The following is a 19486-nucleotide window of genomic DNA, read 5'->3' as shown; positions in this document are numbered from 1 at the left end:
CTTTCATAAAAGTCCAACCGAGGCTTCTAAATGGGTATTCGTGGATTCATTCAATCGTATTTATTGAGTGCTTACTGTGTGCAAAGCACTGCACAAAGTGCTTGGGAGAGCACAATATGACAATAAACAGACACGTTTGGATAGCTAATTTCATACCCCTGAGGTCCCCGCCCCGGCACATTTAAAGTGAAATACCAGGGCAACTAGTAGCGGAGGAAATGTCAGGCAGCATTTGACTGAAGACCAACCAGGCTTTACATGCGATGCTCTCTTTGGGATTACAAAGAACAAGAGTAATTGAGGCTGATTCTGTTAGAAAAGCTTAAGGATGCTACAAGATTCCAAATACTAATATAAAACAGCACCGGGGAAGGAAACATCACCTGAAAACAGCCTTTTCACCAACCCACGGAGATGGAAGGGGGGGTGGGGCTGGGAGCATCTTTTGAGTTAAAAGATGTTAAAGAATTCAAAACCTTACTGAAGGCACACCTCCTCCAAGAGGCCTTCTCAGACTAAGCCCCACGTTTCCTTACTTCCCACTCCCTTCTGCGTCACCCTGCCTTGCTCCCTTTGCTCTTCTCCCCTCTCCCAGCCCCGCAGCACCTATGTCTACAGCTGTAATTTTATTATTTGTTAGTACTGCCCTCTGTTTATTTGTATTGATATCTGTCTTCCTGCCTCTACACTGTGAGCTCTTTGTGGGCAGGGATTGTCACTATTGTTGTACTGTACTTTCCCAAGTGCTTAGGATAGTGCTCTGCACACAGGAAGTGCTTAATAAATATGATTGAATGAATGAAAGTTAGGTGGAAGTCTTATTTTGAGGGGAAAAAGAACCAAAAGGAATTGTACCTTCCAAGTGCTGAGTACAGTGTTCTGCACACAGTAAGTGCTCAATAAATGTGATTGAATGAATGAATGAAAAGTGAAATCATGCAATTCCCCCAAAGTGGTCATCTATAATAATAATAATAATAAGGGTGGTATTTGTTAAGCACTTACTATGTGCAAAGCACTGTTCTAAGCGCTGGGGGAGATACAAGGTAATCAGGTTGTCCCACCGGGGGCTCACAGTCTTCATCCCCATTTTACAGATGAGGGAACTGAGGCCCAGAGAAGTTAAGTGACTTGCCCAAGGTCACACAGCTGACAAGTGGCGGAGCCGGGATTTGAACCCATGACCTCTGGCTCCCCAGCCCGTGCTCTTTCCACTGAGCCACGCTGCTTCTGATCTATGATCTATGATCTATGATCCATGATCTGTGATCATGGGGCTGTCAGCAGCACACTGGCATGACAGCCTCTGTACAGTGCCACAGCGGGGGAAAACAATCAGCCCTTCAAAGGGGCCCCTGCTGCTTTCTCGTGTCTCCACTGCTCCTGTATATATGTATATATGTTTGTACATATTTATTACTCTATTTATTTATTTATTTTATTTGTACATATCTATTCTATTTATTTTATTTTGCTAGTATGTTTGGTTTTGTTCTCTGTCTCCCCCTTTTAGACTGTGAGCCCACTGTTGGGTAGGGACTGTCTCTATATGTTGCCAATTTGTACTTCCCAAGCGCTTAGTACAGTGCTCTGCACATAGTAAGCGCTCAATAAATACGACTGATGATGATGATGATGCTCCCGCTCAGGCAGCAGTGACACGACAGTTAAATGGACCTCGGGACTGAGCCGGGATGGCATCGCTCGTTGCCACAAGGTCTCGGTGGTGATGGTGGTGAGGCCCTTCGGGGCCACACCCTCTGCTCTGCCTCTCGAGCATCAGAAAAACACTACCCGTGCCTCGCCGCTCCGGAGCTCAGTATGTTCTGGCTTAATCCAATTTATCAGTGGAAAGAGAAATGGCGACTACGCCCAGCAGCCCCGGAGGGAACCCAAGGTCCCTCTGCTGCCTCTCTGATAACTGAATCCCCAGCACCCACCCCGTGGCAGAGTTCCAGGCAGACGTGGCCTAGGGTGCCAAGAAGAGACACACTTTCTCTTTTCTCCCCGACATTCATCCCCCGAGGCCTCCTTCCATAGGCTAACGACAGTTCCTAGGCCAGGAGGAGAGTCCGGCTGCAAGATAGCAATGCCAGTAGGAAGAAGAAAAAGATAATATAATCTTCTCTTTATCCTCCCCAAGAGCTAATTTTAGAAAAGAAGCTTTCCATTGCGAAAGTCTTAACCTGACTAGGACATCTTGAGGACAAAGTGCCCAGGCAATACTGACAGGCAAGGGGCTCCGATAAGCTTCAAACGGGGGCATCAATGCTGCTGGTAGGGGTGCAATTGGTAGCCAGAGATGGATTGTGGGCAGAGGGAAGGGGGTACACTGAGACAAGGTAATAGAATGAGGAGAATATTCTCTTCCTCCAAGGACAAACACGGAATCCTCATCCGTCAATCAGTAGTATATATTGTGTGCAAAGCACTGCACTAAGACCTTGGGAGAGTACGATAATCAATCAGTTGTATTTATCGAGTGCTTACTAGGTGAAGAGCATTGTACTCAGTGCTTGGGAAAGTACAACACAACAACAAAACAGTCATATTCCCTGCCCACAATGAGCTTACAGTCTCGAGAGTTACAGTAGTTAGCAGACACGATCCTTGTCTTCAAGGATCTTCCGGTCCAGCAGGAGAGACGCTAACATAAATTACAGGAAGGGGGAAGCAACAGAGTGTAAGGACGGGTCATAAGTGTTTTGGGGACATATACAAGTATATGTTGCCAACTTGTACTTCCCAAGCGCTTAGTACAGTGCTCTGCACACAGTGAGCGCTCAATAAATACGATTGATTGATTGATTGATTGATTGGGGAAGGTGGAGGTGGACTTCCCAAATGTGTATGGGGTGAGGAGCTATTTACCCAACACCTTTCTTCCCAGGGTTCACAGGACGCCACAGACCTGAATGAATGCTTCCAAACTCCCACATGGATAGTGAGCAAGCATTCCACGGGGGGAGAATCCAGGGCCAGTGTATCAACCAATCAATTGTACTTACTGAGCGCTCACTGAGTACAGAGCACTCTACTAAACGCTTGGGAGAGTACGGTACAATAGAGTTGGAAAACACAATCCCTGCCTTCTCGACTGTGATTCCGCTGTTGGGTAGGGATTGTCTCTGTTGCTGAAATGTACTTTCCAAGCGCTTAGTACAGTGCTCTGCACACAGTAAGCGCTCAATAAATACGATTGAATGAATGAAGGAAGGAGCTTACAATGTAGAGGGGGAGACAGGCATTAAACTATATTAAATATAAGGGAAAAGGCAGAGTATAAGGACACGTTCGTAAGTGCTGTGGGGCTGGGGTGAGAAGCAAAGTGGCACGCAGCCAAAGGCATAGGGGGTTCATTCATTCATTCAGTCTATATTTTAGACTGTGAGCCCACTGTTGGGTAGGGACCGTCTCTATATGTTGCCAACTTGTACTTCCCAAGCGCTTAGTACAGTGCTCTGCACACAGTAAGCGCTCAATCAATACAATTGAATGAATGAATGAATGAATTTGAGCGCTTACTGTGTGCAAGGCACTATGCTAAGCGCTTGGGAGAGTCCACCAATAAACAGACACATTCCCTAGGAGGGTAGGTAGGGGGAATGAGGGCTTAGTCAAGGAAGGCTTCTTGGAGAAGGGGAAGCAGTGTGGGTCAGTGGAAAGAGCACGGGCTTTGGAGTCAGAGGTAATGGGTTCGAATCTCGGCTCCGCCACATGTCCGCTGTGTGATGTTGGGCAAGGCATTTAACTTCTCTGAGCCTCAGTTCCCTCATCTGTAAAATGGGGATTAAGACTGTGAGCCCCACGTGGGACAACTTGATCACCTTGTATCCCTTCCCGGCGCTTAGAACAGTGCTCTGCGCATAGTAAGCGCTTAACAAACGCCATCCTTATTATTATTAGGTAGGGGGAATGAGGGCTTAGTCAGGGAAGGCTTCTTGGAGAAGGGGGTGATTTCAGGAGGGTTTTGAAGGTGGGGAGGGGGGGTGGACTGTGGGATATTAAGGAGGAGGGAGTCCCTAGCCAGAGGCAGGATGTCGGCAAGGGGTCGGTGGTAGGAGAGATGAGATCGAGGTGCAGGGAATAGGTTGGCAATAGAGGAGTAAAGTGTGCGAGCCGGATTGCAGCAGGAGCGCTGATCGCTAAGGGAAGAAGAAGAGAGCTGACTGAATGCCTTGCTGAGGGCAAGGAGTTTTTGTTTGATATGGAGGTTCTTGAGGAGTGAGGAGATGTGGACTGACATTTTTTTTTTTAGAAACCTGATCCAGGCAGCAAAGTGAAGTGTGGCCTGGAGCGAGGAGAGACGGGAGGCAGGGAGGCCAGTGAAGGGACTGTTACAGTAGTCTAGATGGGCTAGGATAAGTGCTGGGATCAGCTGGGTAGCCGTTTAGTTTTGTTGTCTGTCTCCCCCTTTTAGACTGTGAGCCCGTTGTTGGGTAGGGACCGTCTCTATATGTTGCCAAATTGTACTTCCCAAGCGCTTAGTACAGTGGTCTGCACACAGTAAGCGCTCAATCAATACGATTGATGATGATGATGTTGCTGAATTGCACTTCCCAACTGCTTAGTACAGTGCTCTGCACACAGTAAGCGCTCAATAAACACAATTGAGTGAATGATTGAATTTGGATGGACAGTAAGTGGCGGATTCTAGAGATGCTGTGGAAGTAGAACCCACAGGATTTGGTGACGGATTGAAAATGCAGGTGGAATGAGAGAGATGAGCTGAGGGAAATGCCAAAGTTATGGGACTGTGAAACAAAGAGGATGGTGGCGTTGTCTACAGTAATAGTAACAATAATAATAACTGTGGTATTTGTTAAGCACTTACTGCGTGCCCGACCCAGCGCTTGGAACCGTGCTTTGCATATAGTAAGTGCTTAACAAATACCATATTTATTACTCTATTTATTTATTTCCCCCTTCTAGACTATGAACCCACTGTTGGGTAGGGACTGTCTCTATATGTTGCCATCTTGTACTTCCCAAGCGCTTAGTACAGTGCTCTGCACACAGTAAGCGCTCAATAAATACGATTGATTGACTGATTGATTGACTAAGCACTAAATCACGTTGGACACAGTCCCTTTCCCACATGGGGCTCACGGTCTCGATCTTCATTTTACAGATGAGGTAACTGAGGCACAGAGAAGTGAAGTGATTTGCCCAAGATCACACAGCAGAAGAATGGTGGAGCCAGGAATAGAACTCATGACCCATGTTTTATCCACAATGTCCTGCTGCTGGAAAATTCTTGGGGATGACGTGGTTTGGCTGGGGAGAGGAGAAGTTTTTTGTGGGACATGAGGTATGCATCTGCCTGCCTGATCGAGAGCACAAGGTCTCGAACCTACTGAACTGCACAGTAGAAGCCTGGTCTTGCATGCTCCCAGTGACCTACTACAGTGCTCTAGCATATTGCTCCAACTAGAGTATAGCATTCTACACACACGACAGGGGCCCAGCATCATAATCTGCACACAGTAGCTGCCAAGTCTCAAACTCAGCACACAGTAAGCACTCAATAAATATTAAGATTGATCGACTGACCCCTGCACATCCTGCTACTTTTCTACGGGAGGGGACATCTGGGCTGTTCCTAGGGTCCAAGCAGAGGGGAGTAAATGACTAGCTGCTTAGTACAGTGCTCTTCACACAGAAGCGCTCAATAAATACCACTGACGATGATGATAATGATAATAATAATGATGGCATTTGTTAAGTACTTACTATGTGCCAAGCACTGTTAATAATAATAATAATAATAATAATGGTATTTGTTAAGTGCTTACTATGTGCCAAGCACTGTTCTAAGCGCTGGGGGAGATACAAGGTGATCGGGTTGTCCCACGTGGGGCTCACAGTCTGAATCCCCATTTTACAGACGAGGGAACTGAGGCTCAGAGAAGTGAAGTGACTTGCCCAAGGTCACACAGCTGACAAGTGGTGGAGCCGGGACCTCTGACTCCTAAGCCCGGGCTCTTTCCACTAAGCCACGCTGCTTCTCTAATAATGGGAGGGGAGAGCGCAGGAATACCAGCACCCTTGGGAAGCAGCGGCAGAGTGTCCTGCTGAACGGAAGAGCAGAGGGTGACGTGATCAATCAATCAATCGTATTTATTGAGCGCTTACTGTGTGCAGAGCACTGTACTAAGGGCTTGGGAAGAACAAGTTGGCAACATATAGAGACAGTCCCTACCCAACAGTGGGCTCACAGTCTAAAAGACGTGATGCTCAAAGTCCTCGGGGCCCCCTGGAAATCGTGGCTCCCACCGGCCCTCCGAGCAGGTGCACTGGGCATTGGCGCTACCGTGCGGGTGCCAAGTCCTAAGAATCCTCATCCCACCTGCTGCCCTGCCACCGCTGGCTATGTACGCTTCCTCCCGCTCCTGGTTCTGGTCCTTCGTTCTGGCAGGAGGGGTAGGATCCCTACAGAACTGCAGATAAACCCTTAAAATCCTCCACTGGCCTAATGATTGTTGTGCCCCACGGGATACCCAGTCTAGGACTCCATTCGCTGGGGTGGGCGGGGGGAGGGAGAGGTCTTTAAAGTCCTTAATCATCTTTATTTTATTTTGTTAGTATGTTTGGTTTTGTTCTCTGTCTCCCCCTTCTAGACTGTGAGCCCACTGTTGGGTAGGGACTGTCTCTCTATGCTGCCAGCTTGTACTTCCCAAGTGCTTAGTACAGTGCTCTGCACACAGTAAGTGCTCAATAAATACGATTGACTGATTGATTGATTGATCTTTCCCCTTTCCACCTCACCTACTACACCCAGCCCACACCCTTCCCTCCTCTAACGCCAACCTTCTCGCTGCATCTCACCACTGACCCCTCGCCCACGTCCTGCCTCTGGCCCGGAACGCCCTCCCTCTTCATATCCGACAGATAATTCCTCTCTCCCCTTTCAAAGCCTTACTGAAGGCACATCTCCTTCACGAGGCCTTCCCTGACTCATTCATTCATTAATCAGTGGCAAGAGCCCGGGCTTGGGAATCACAGGAAGTGAGTTCTAATCCCGGCTCCGCCCCTTGCCTGCTGTGTGGCCTTGGGCGAGTCACTCTGCTTCTCTGGGCCTCAGTTACCTCAGCTGTAAAATGGGGATTAAGGCTGTGAACCCCATGTGGGACAACCTGATTACCTTGGATCTACCCCAGTGCTTAGAACAGTGCTTGGCACAAAGTAAGCATTTAACAAATACTACCATTATTATTCTTATTATTTATTGAGGGTTTACTGTATGCAAAGCACTGTACTAAGTGCTCAGCGCTCAGAACAGTGCTTTGCACATAGTAAGTGCTTTATAAATGCCATCATTATTATTATTATTATTATTATTGGGAGAGTACAATACAACAGACACATTTCCTGCCCACAACGAACTCACAGTCTAGAGGGGGAGATGGACATTAAACTAAATTACATATAAGGGCAAAGGCAGAGTATAAGGATATGTCTGTAAGTGCTGTGGGGCTGGGGGTGGGGTGAACAGCAAAGTGCTACACAGCTGAGTGCATAGGGGATGCAGAGGGGAGGGTGGGTAGGGGGAATGATAACTTACTAAGCGCTCCTTTCCTCTTTTCCCACTCTCTTCTGTGTCACCTTGACCTGCTCCCTTTATTCATCCTCCCTCCCAGCCCCGCGTATGTCTGTCTCCCCTTCAAGACCGTAACCTTGGTGAGGTCAGGGAATGTGTCTGTAATATTCAGGCATCGCATCGTGCCCTGTCCAGACCACCGCATGTATCTGGAAAAAGTACCTTCATTTTCTAACAGGGTTGACTCCAAAGCATGCGGTGAAAACGAGTGCTGTGGAAGAACTGAGTGTACTTCCAAACTTCTTCAAGGGCTTGTGGCACGAAGAGATACTTTATATTGTACTTATTATATTGTACTCTCCCAACTGGGACAGGGACTGTGTCCAACCTGATTAACTTATATCTACCCCAGCGCTTAGAGCAGTGCTTGGCACATAAACGCGCTTAACATATCCCCTAATTATTATTATTCACCCAGTGCTCTGCGCACAGTAAACACTCAATAAATACGATTGATTGATTGACACCAGAGGGGAAGAAAAGATCAATCAATCTCCCCCTTTTAGACTGTGAGCCCACTGTTGGGTAGGGACTGTCTCTATATGTTGCCAATTTGTACTTCCCAAGCGCTTAGTACAGTGCTCTGCACGTAGTAAGCGCTCAATAAATACGATTGATGATGATGATGATGATCAATGGAGGATCCAAACTGTTTCTGAAACAGGCTGGTCACATTAAATAAGGACCTCTTAGCGGAGGGAAAGTGAAAAAGCTGCCTTGAAAATTTATTTCAATGTCCCTGGTCTTCAGGAGATGGGGTATAATAATAATGGTATTTGTTAAGCGCTTACTACGTGCCCAGCACTGTTCTAAGTGCTGGGACAGATACAAGGTTATCAGGTTGTCCCACATGGGCTCACAGTCTTAATTCCCATTTTACAGAGGAGGTAACTGAGGCACAGAGAAGTGAAGTGACTTGCCCAAAGTCACACAGCTGACAAGCGGCGGAGTTGGAATTAGAAATCACAGCCTTTGACTCCCAAGCCCACGCTCTTTCCACTAAGCCGTGCCACTTCTCAGGGTACCCCTGTTCCCCTCTGTGGGGGCAAAACCCACTTAAGAGTAGTAGGATTTCTCTCCGAAGGCTATTAAGAAGAGAAGCAGTGTGGCCTAGTGGGAAGACCACGGGCCCGGGAGGAAGAGGACCTCAGTTCTAATCCCGACTCTGCCGCTTGTCTACTGTGTGACCTTGGCTAAGTCACTTCAATTCTCAGTTGCCTCATCCGTAAAATGTAGGACAGGAACTGTTTCCGACCTGTTGTACCTTGTATCTACCCCAGGGCTTAGTACGGTGTCTGGCACCTAGTAAAGCAGTGTGGCTCAGTGGAAAGAGCATGGACTTGGGAGTCAGAGGTCATGGGTTCTAATCCTGGCTCCACCATTTGTCAGCTGTGTGACTTCTGGGCAAATCACAAGTTCTCTGTGCTTCCATCCCCCGCATCTTACCTCCTTCCCTTCCCCACAGCACCTGTATATATGTATATATGTTTGTACATAGTTATTACTCTATTTATTTATTTATTTTACTTGCACCTATCTATTCTATTTATTTCATTTTGTTAGTATGTTTGGTTTTGTTCTCTGTCTCCCCCTTCTAGACTGTGAGCCCACTGTTGGGTAGGGACTGTCTCTATATGTTGCCAGCTTGTACTTCCCAAGCGCTTAGTACAGTGCTCTGCACACAGTAAGCGTTCAATAAATACGATTGATTGATTGATTCAGTTACCTCAGCTGTAAAATGGGGATTACGACTATGAGCCCCACGTGGGCCCACTTGATTACCTTGTATTTCCCCCAGCATTTAGAACAGTGCTTGCTACATAGTAAGCACTTAACAAATACCATGATTATTATTATTCTTATTAAGCCCTTAATACCATTAAAAAAACCCCTCTTACCCAGCCTTGGCCACGCTGATGGTCTGCTGTTCCATTGCTTCATGGATGCTAGTTCGGTCATGTTCCTTGATGCTATTAAATTCGTCGATACAGCAAAGACCTCCATCTGCAAGCACCAATGCTCCAGCCTCCAAATTCCACTCCCCGGAGTCCTTCACCGCTGTCACAGTCAGACCTGAGAGGGAAGAGACCAATCAATCAATCATCAATCAATCAATCGTATTGACTGAGCGCTTACTGTGTGCACAGCACTTTACTGTTTGGGAGAGTACGGTGTAACAGAGTGGGTAGACACGTTTCCTGCCCGCAACAAGCTACTTTTTATTCGTTCAATCGTATTTATTGAGCACTCACTGTACGCAGAGCACTGTACTAAGCACTTGGAAAGTACAATCCAGCAACAGAGAGACAATCCCTCTTTCCATGGGCAAAGTCAGTCAGGAAGTCAATTGTATCTACTGAGCGCTTACTGTGTGCAGAGCTCTGTACTAAGCACTAGGAAAGTACAATTCAGTAATAAAGAGAGACAATCCCTCTTTCCATGGGCAAAGTCAGTCAGGAAGTCAATTGTATCTACTGAGCGCTTACTGTGTGCAGAGCTCTGTACTAAGCACTAGGAAAGTACAATTCAGTAATAGAGACAATCCCTCTTTCATCATCATCATCAATCGTATTTATTGAGCGCTTACTATGTGCAGAGCACTGTACTAAGCGCTTGGGAAGTACAAATTTGCAACATATAGAGACAGTCCCTACCCAACAGTGGGCTCACGGTCTAAAAGGGGGAGACAGAGAACAAAACCAAACATACTAACAAAATAAAATAAATAGAATAGATATGTACAAGTTAAATAAATAAATAGAGTAATAAATATGCACAAACATATATACATATATACTTTCCATGGGCCAAGTCAGTCAGTCAATCGTATCTATGAGCGCTTACTGTGCACAGAGTACTGTACTGAGTGCTTGGGAGGGTACAATAAACAGACCCAATCCCAACCCACAATGAGCTTACAGTCTAGAGGGGGAGACAGACATTAATATAAATTTAAAAAATTAAAATTAATATATACATGTGTGCTGCGGGGCCGGGAGGGGAGATGAATAAAAGGGAGCAAGTCAGGGTGACGCAGAAGCGAGTGGGAGAAGAGGAAAGGCGGGTTAAGTCGGGGAGGAGGAGCAGAGCAAACCCGGTGTGTGGAGGGGAAGTGTGCAAGTGGGCAGATGCTGACTCTTAACTGTTTATAACATCATCATTTATCGAAAGCTGCCGAGAGAAGCACCGTGCTAAGCATTTGGGCTCGTAAAATGGAAGCACGGTCCATGGTTCATCTCTCTCCATGAACAGATTTCCTTCTAACACTTTAACTGCAGGCTAGAGGGGTCTACCAATGATTGCTTTTTCTTTTAAAAAAAAGGGTGGTGTTCTATGACTGGGGTCTTGTGTAGTCTAGTCATCTCCGACCCATAGCGACGCCACGGACACATCTCTCCCAGAACGCACAACCTCCCATCTGCAATCACGCCGGTAGTGGATTCAGAGAGTTTTCTTGGTAAATAAATGGAAGTGGTTTACCACTGCCGCCTTCCGCGTAGTCAACTTTGAGTCTCTGCCCTTGACTCTCTCCCGTGCTGCTGCTGCCCAGCACGGGTGGGTTTTGACTTGTAGCAGCTTGCCTTTCACTCACTAGCCACTGGCCAAGCTAGGAATGGAACGGACAGGCCTCTGCTTGACTCTCCCTCCCATAGTTGAGACTGGTAGAGGACTGGAAACCCTCCAGGTGTGACACCGAGAGGGGCACGACTAGGGTGTATACTAACAGATGCATGTGCCCTCTATAGCTCTATGAGGAACACGTCGACACTGGAGAAAACTCTTTGGGGAAAAAACAAAAAAAATGAAACAAATTACAATTGGAGCACCATATTGATTCTACTCCCCCTCCCGGCCCCCTTCACTATAATAATAATAATATTAAGAATAATCCTGGTATCTGTTGAGCACTGACTATGTGCCAAGCACTGTTCTAAGTGGTGGGATAGATACAAGGTAATCAGGTTGTCCCACGTGGGGCTCACAGTCTCAACCTCCATTTTACAGATGAGATAACTGAGGCCCAGAGAAGTGAAGTGACTTGCCCAAAGTCACACAGCAGACAAGTGGCAGAGCCGGGATTAGAACCCATAACCTCTGACTCCCAAGCCCGTGCTCTTTCCATTAAGCCATGCTGCTTTAGTGGGGAAGCGTAAGAGACAGAGGCAGGGGAGAGTCTGTCGGAGCTTTATGCCCTTCCTGCCTGAAGAACCACCTTGGGCATTTCACAGGGCCGTCTGGCTCCGTGGGAGTCTCGGAGAGAGCTGGAAGATGCGGGAGCAGAGCCCACAGCCCCTGAGGGTTCGTGGCGCTACAGTGAGGATCAGTGCTAGGCTGCCGTCTCTTCCACTGGACACGGGTTCTGCATGCGAAACACTCCTGGGAGCATCCGTCCACCTACTTGCTTGTTGCCCTCTGTCCCAGCAGGAGCATGACTAGCAGGAGAGAGCCAGGGGGTGCTGCACAAGCCATTAACACTACAGTCAATAATGACGGTATTTGTTAAGCCCCTGCTATGTGACAGACACTGTACTAAGCGCTGGGGTGGATACGCTCTGGGCATATTACTCCCCTCCTCAAAAATCTCCAGTGGCTACCAATCAATCTGCGCATCAGGCAGAAACTCCTCACCCTGGGCTTCAAGGCTGTCCATCCCCTCGCCCCCTCCTACCTCACCTCCCTTCTCTCCTTCTCCAGCCCAGCCCGCACCCTCCGCTCCTCCGCCGCTAATCTCCTCACTGTACCTCGTTCTCGCCTGTCCCGCCATCGACCCCCGGCCCATATCATCCCCCGGGCCTGGAATGCCCTCCCTCTGCCCATCTGCCAAGCTAGCTCTCTTCCTCCCTTCAAGGCCCTACTGAGGAGCTCACCTCCTCCAGGAGGCCTTCCCAGACTGAGCCCCTTCCCACCTCTCCCCCTTGTCCCCCTCTCCATCCCCCATCTTACCTCCTTCCCTTCCCCACAGCACCTGTATATATGTATATATGTTTGTACATATTTATTACTCTATTTATTTATGTATTTTACTTGTACATATCTATTCTATTTATTTTATTTTGTTAGTATGTTTGGTTTTGTTCTCTGTCTCCCCCTTTTAGACTGTGAGCCCACTGTTGGGCAGGGACTGTCTCTATATGTTGCCAATTTGTACTTCCCAAGTGCTTAGTACAGTGCTCTGCACACAGTAAGCGCTCAATAAATACGATTGATGATGATGATTGATGATGACACGTTCCCCCCTCCTCAAGAACCTCCAGTGGTTGCCTATCCACCTCGACAGCAAACAAAAACTCCTCACTATTGGCTTTAAAGCTCTCCATCACCTTGCCCCCTCCTAACTCACCTTCCCACTCTCCTGCTACAACCCAGCCTGCGCACTCTGCTCCTCCAATGCTAATATTCTCACTGGGCCTCAATCTCACCTGTCCCACCGCTGACCCCTCGCCCACGTCCCTTGTCCTGCCTCTGGCCTGGAACGCCCTCCCTCCTCAAATCCTACTGACAATTACTCTCCCCCTCTTTCAAACTCTTACTGAAGGTCCATCTCCTCCAAGAGGCTTTCTCTAAGTGCCCCCTTTCCTCTTCTCCCACTGCCTTCTGCATCACCCAGACTTGCTCCCTTTGCTCATCCCCCCACCCCGCACCCTCACAGCGCTTAAGTACAGATCTGTAATTTATTTATATTAATGTCTGTCTCCCTCTTGCTCTCTAGACTGTAAGCTCATTGTGGGCAGGGAATGTGCCTGTTTATCATTGTATTGTACTCTCCCAAGTGTTTAGTTCAGTGCTCTGCACATGGAAGTACGCACTAAATACGACTGAATGAACAAGCAAATCGAGTTGGACACAGCCCCTGTCCCAAGTGGAGATCAGTGTCTCAATCCCCATTTCACAGACGAGGTAACTGAGGCCCAGAGAAGTGAAGTGATTTGCCCAAGGTCACACAGCAGGCAAGTGGCAAAGCCGGGTTTAGGACCCATGACCTTCTGATTCCCAGGCCCGTGCTCTATCCATTATGTAGTAATAACAATAATAATAATGGCATTTATTAGGTGCTTACTATGTGCAAAGCACTGTTCTAAGCGCTGGGGGGATACAAGGTGATTAGGTTGTCCCACGTGGGGCTCACAGACTTAATCCCCATTTTACAGATGAGGTAACTGAGGCATAGAGAAGCTAAGTGACTTGCCCAAGTCACACAGCTGACAATTGGCGGAGCCGGGCTTTGAACCCATGACCTCTGACTCCAAAGCCCGGGCTCTTTCCTCTGAGCCACGCGGCTCCTCTATAGCGATGTTTGTTATAATATTGATATTTGATATAATAGTGATATTTGTGAAGCACTTACGATGTGTCAAGCACTATACTAAGTGCTGGAGTCAATACAGGATGCAAGATAATCAGGTCATATCCAGTCCGTGTCCCACATGCAGTTCATTGGCTAAGGGGGAGGAAGACTAGGTACTGCACCCCCATTTTACAGAGGAGGAAATTGAGGCACTGAGAAGTGACGTGACTTCCCCAAGGTCATACAGCAGGCGAGCGGTGGAGCAGGGATCAGGTCCTCTGACTCTCAGGACCGGGCTCTTTCCACTAGGCCACACTGCCTCCTCCGCACAGGTTCTCTCACTCCTGAAAATAAGATTTAGGCTCATCGGTTGTTTTCACCCACAGACTCTCGCATCTCCCCACCCTATTCCGCCTCTACTGCCCCTTCAAAACTTCTACCTCACCTCCGCGCTTGAGTCCTAGTCTTCTCCTCTTTCGGAACACCTATGTACATATATTTAAAACTTGTTGCTTCCTCTCTTGCCGGTAAATTATTTTGGTGACAGTCTTTTCTGCTTGTTTGGCAGTTCCTTGAGGGCAGGGATTATGTCAGTCACTCAATCAATCGTATTTAGAGCTTACTGTGTGCCGAGCACTGTACTAAGCACTTGGGAGAGTATACTACAACCATACAACAGACACTTCCTTGCCGACGAGCTTACCATCAAGAGGGGTAAACAGACTTTAATATAAATCAACTACAGATATGTATGTAAGTGAGAAGCAGTGTGGCTCAGCAGAAAGAGCATGGGCTTTGGAGTTAGAGGTCATGGGTTCGAATCCCGGCTCTGCCAATTGTCAGCTGTGGGACTTTGGGCAAGTCATCATCATCATCAATCGTATTTATTGAGCATTACTGTGTGCAGAGCACTGTACTACGCGCTTGGGAAGTCCAAGTTGGCAACATATAGAGACAGTCCCTACCCAACAGTGGGCTCACAGTCTAGAAGGGGGAGACAGAGAAAGTCACTTAACTTCTCTGTGCCTCAGTTCCCTCATCTGTAAAATGGGGATTACGACTGTGAGCCCCACGTGGGGACTCTTTGGAGTTAGAGGTCATGGGTTCGAATCCTGGCTCTGCCAATTGTCAGCTGTGTGACTTTGGGCAAGTCACTTAACTTCTCTGTGCCCCAGTTCCCTCATCTGTAAAATGGGGATTAAGACTGTGAGCCCCACGTGGGACGACCTGATCACCTTGTATCCTCCCCGGCACTTAGAACAGTGCTTTGCACATAGTAAGCGCTTAATAAATGCCATAATTATTATTATGCTATGGGGCTGAGCAGGGGCAGTGAGTAAAGGGAGCAAATCTGGGCAGTGCAGAAGGGAGAGGGAGAAAAGGAAATGAGGGTTTAGTTGAAGGGCCTCTTGGAGGAGATGTGCTTTCAATTAGGCTCTGAAGGTGAGGAGAGTAACAATCTGTCAGATCATCAATCGTATTTATTGAGCGCTTACTGTGTGCAGAGCACTGTACTAAGCGCAGATGTGAAGAGGGAGGGTGTTCTGGTCCAGAGGCAGGACGTACGTGAGCGGGAGGTCAGTGGAGAGATAGATGAGATTGAGGTTCAGTGAAAAGGTTGGCATTAAAGGGGCAAAGTGTGCGGGTTGGGTTGTAGTAGGAGAGCAGCGAGGTGAGGTAGGAGGGGGTAAGGTGACTGAGTGCCTTAAACCCACTGGTAAGGAGTTTCTGTTTGATGCGGAGGTGGACGGTTCTTGAGGAGTGGGGAAACACGGACTGAATGTTTTGTAGAAATATGATCTGGGCAGTAGAATACTAAGGATGGCATTTGTTAAGCGCTCACTATGTGCAAAGCACTGTTCTAAGTGCTGGGGAGGATACAAGGTGATCAGGTTGTCCCACGGGGCACTCACAGTCTTCATCCCCATTTTACAGATGAGGACACTGAGGCACAGAGAAGTTCAGTGATTTGCCCCAAATCACACAGCTGACAATTGGTGGAGCCGGGATTAGAACCCTTGACCTCTGACTCCCAAGCCTGGGCTCTTGCCACTGAGCCACGCTGCTTCTCTATAATAATGGTGTTTGTTAAGCGCTTACTGTATGCCAAGCACTGTTCTAAGCGCTGGGGTAGATACAAGGTCAGCAGGTTGACCCATGTGGGGCTCCCAGTCTTCATCCCCATTTTACAGATGAGGCAACTGAGGCACAGAGAAGTGAAGTGACTTGCCCCGAGTCCCACAGCTGACAAGTGGCGGAGCCAGAATTAGAACCCACGACCTCTGACTCCCGAGCCTGGGCTCTTGAAGCTGTCAACTAATTCTATTGAACTCTCTCAAGTAAACTTGTCTCTAGACTGTAAGCTCATTGTGGACAGGGAATGTGTCTGTTTATTGTTATACTGTACTCTCCCATGTGTTTAGTATAGTGCTTAGCCCATAGTAAGCATGTAATACAATTGAATGAAGCCTTCAGTACCAGTGCTTTACACAGATTAAATGTGACTGTGAGGTCGTTGTGGGCAAGGAATGTCACTTTTTGTTGTTGTATTATACTTTCCCAAGTGCTTAGTATAGTGCTCTGCACTATAAGCGCTTAATAAATATGATTGAATGAATGCTTCCACTCTCAATACAACTGACAATTTCTCAGACATTGAGTTTGTAAATCCATATACTTTATGTCATTTGAAAAACTTTGGTGAAACGGTAGACTGTACGTTCCCTGTCTACGAACGGTTACACTGTACTCTCCCAAGTGCTTAGTAGAGTGCTCTACAGAGTGAGTTGACTGACTTTTCTATTGTACTTTGCCCAGCACTTAGTACAGTACTCTGCACACGGTAAGCGCTCAATAAATACGACCGAATGAGTGAATGAACCTGTCTTTAGAGGTCGAATCAGGCACATCAAACTCCCCGAGCTTCTTGAAGTGAACGGTCCTCTAGCAACTTCTTTTTTTTAATGCTATTTGTTAAGCACCTTACTACATGTCGAGTACCATATAAAGTGCTGGGGTAGATACAAGCTGATCAGCCTGGACACGGTCCATATCTAACACGGGGCTCACGGTCTTAATCCTCATTTTCCAGATGAGGTAACTGAGGCCCAGAGAAGTGAACTGACTTCCCTAAGGTCACGTAGCAGACAAGGGGATTCCGACTCCCGGCCCGGCCCGGCCTCCTATCCATTAGGTTGCGCCACTTTAGCTGTGAAACTCCTCACCCTGGGCTTCAAGGCTGTCCATCACCTCGCCCCCCTCCTACCTCACCTCCCTTCTCTCCTTCTCCAGCCCAGCCCGCACCCTCTGCTCCTCTCCCGCTAATCTCCTCACCGTTAGGCCTCGTTCTCGCCTGCCCCGCCGTCGACCCCCGGCCCACGTCCTCCCCCGGGCCTGGAATGCCCTCCCTCTGCCCATCTGCCAAGCTAGCTCTCTGCCTCCCTTCAAGGCCCTACTGAGAGCTCACCTCCTCCAGGAGGCCTTCCCAGACTGAGCCCCCTCCTTCCTCTCCCCCTCCTCCCCCTCTCCATCTCCCCCACCTTACCTCCTTCCCCTCCCCACAGCGCCTGTGTATATGTATATACGTATTTATTACTCTATTACTTGTACATATCTATTCTATTTATTTTATTTTGTTAACATGTTTGGTTTTGTTGTCTGTCTCCCCCTTCTAGACTGTGAGCCCACTGTCGGGTAGGGACCGTCTCTATACGTTGCCAACTTGGACTTCCCAAGCGCTTAGTCCAGTGCTCTGCACACAGTAAGCGCTCAATAAAGACGATTGACTGATTGATTGACCTTGACTCAACAAATACGTTTGATTGATTGATTGACCTTGCCTCATCCATTCATTCAATCGTATTTACTGGCGCGCTTACCGTGTGCAGGGCACTGTCCTAATTGCTTGGAAAGCACAATTCGGACTTCCCAAGTGTGGAGAGGGCACCCATTCCCTTTACTCGGCCGGGCTCGCAGACCTCTCCGGTTTCACCGGTTGCGACAAACAACCCTTCCCTCCGGACCTGCACGGCAGGACCGTTGCCAACTCGGCAGAAGTGGGCCCGCCTTTGGGAGGAAGGATGGGTACCGTGCAGCCAGGAGAGGGCGCTGCTGTCCCTCCTCGCCTTTCATTCATTCATTCATTCATTCATTCACTCATTCACTCATTCATTCATTCACTCACTCACTCACTCATTCACTCACTCATTCACTCACTCACTCATTCATTCACTCACTCACTCACTCATTCACTCATTCACTCACTCATTCATTCACTCACTCATTCATTCACTCACTCATTCACTCATTCATTCAATCGTATTGATTGAGCGCTTACTGTGTGCAGAGCACTGGACTAAGCGCTTGGGAAGTCCAAGTTGGCAACATAGAGAGACGGTCCCTACCCAACAGCGGGCTCACAGTCTCCTCTCTCCCTCCCCTCCTCTCATTCATTCATTCAGTCAATCGCATTGATTGAGCACTTACTGTGTGCAGAGCACTGGACTAATCAATCAATCAATCAATCGCATTTGTTGAGCGCTTACTGTGTGCAGAGCACTGGACTAAGCGCTTGGGAAGTCCAAGTTGGCGACAGAGAGAGACGGTCCCTACCCAACAGCGGGCTCACAGTCTCCTCTCCCCCTCCCGCCTCTCCTTTCATTCATTCATTCATTCAATCGTCTCGATTGAGCGCTTACAGTGTGCAGAGCACTGGACTAAGCGCTTGGGAAGTACAAGTTCATTCAATCGTCTTGATTGAGCGCTTACAGTGTGCAGAGCACTGGACTAAGCGCTTGGGAAGTACAAGTTCATTCAATCGTCTTGATTGAGCGCTTACAGTGTGCGGAGCACTATACTAAGCACTTGGGAAGTCCAAGTTGGCGACATATAGAGACGGTCCCTACCCAACGGTGGGCTCACAGTCTCCTCTCCCCTCCCTCCTCTCCTTTCATTCATTCCTTCATTCATTCAACCGTCTTGATTGAGCGCTCACTGCGTGCACAGCAACGAAGCAAGCTGGCTCAGTGGAAAGAGCCCGGGCCTTGGAGTCAGGGGTCGCAGGTTCGAATCCCGCCTCTGCCACGTGTCTGCCGCGTGACCTCGGGCAAGTCACTTAGCTCTCTCTGAGCCCCAGGTGCCTCATCTGTAAAATGGGGATGAAGGCCGTGAGCCCCCCGTGGGACCGCCTGATCGCCTTGTAACCTCCCCAGCGCTTAGAACGGTGCTTTGCACATAGTAAGCGCTTACCAAGCGCCATTATCATTATTAATTATTACAAGTTGGCGACATAGAGAGACGGTCCCTACCCAACAGTGGGCTCACAGTCTCCTCTCTCCCCTCCCCTCCCTCCTCTCCTTTCATTCATTCAATCGTATTGATTGAGTGCTTACAGTGTGCGGAGCACTGGACTAAGCGCTTGGGAAGTCCAAGTTGGCAACATATAGAGACGGTTCCTACCCAACAGTGGGCTCACAGTCTCCTCTCCCCCTCCCCTCCCTCCTCTCCTTTCTTTCATTCATTCATTCAATCGTCTTGATGGAGCGCTTACAGTGTGCGGAGCACTGGACTAAGCGCTTGGGAAGTCCAAGTTGGCCACATAG

General features: G+C 48.2%; 1 protein-coding gene across 2 annotated transcripts in view; it reads right to left on the bottom strand.

The window, feature by feature from the left end:
• The window catches only part of MCM9 (minichromosome maintenance 9 homologous recombination repair factor), a 112357-nt gene that overhangs the window by 42501 nt on the left and 50370 nt on the right, over positions 1–19486 (bottom strand). For both annotated transcript variants that reach the window (XM_038760555.1, XM_038760563.1), the window contains exon 9: positions 9499–9673. In XM_038760555.1, the coding sequence (XP_038616483.1) occupies positions 9499–9673 (175 nt within the window). The remainder of the gene's footprint in view (positions 1–9498; positions 9674–19486) is intronic.

The sequence above is a fragment of the Tachyglossus aculeatus genome, chromosome 2 (assembly GCF_015852505.1).
Source record: "Tachyglossus aculeatus isolate mTacAcu1 chromosome 2, mTacAcu1.pri, whole genome shotgun sequence".
Classification (NCBI taxonomy): domain Eukaryota; kingdom Metazoa; phylum Chordata; class Mammalia; order Monotremata; family Tachyglossidae; genus Tachyglossus; species Tachyglossus aculeatus.
The sequence above is the reverse complement of the archived record's forward strand: the minus strand, read 5'-3'. Positions and strand labels throughout refer to the sequence as shown.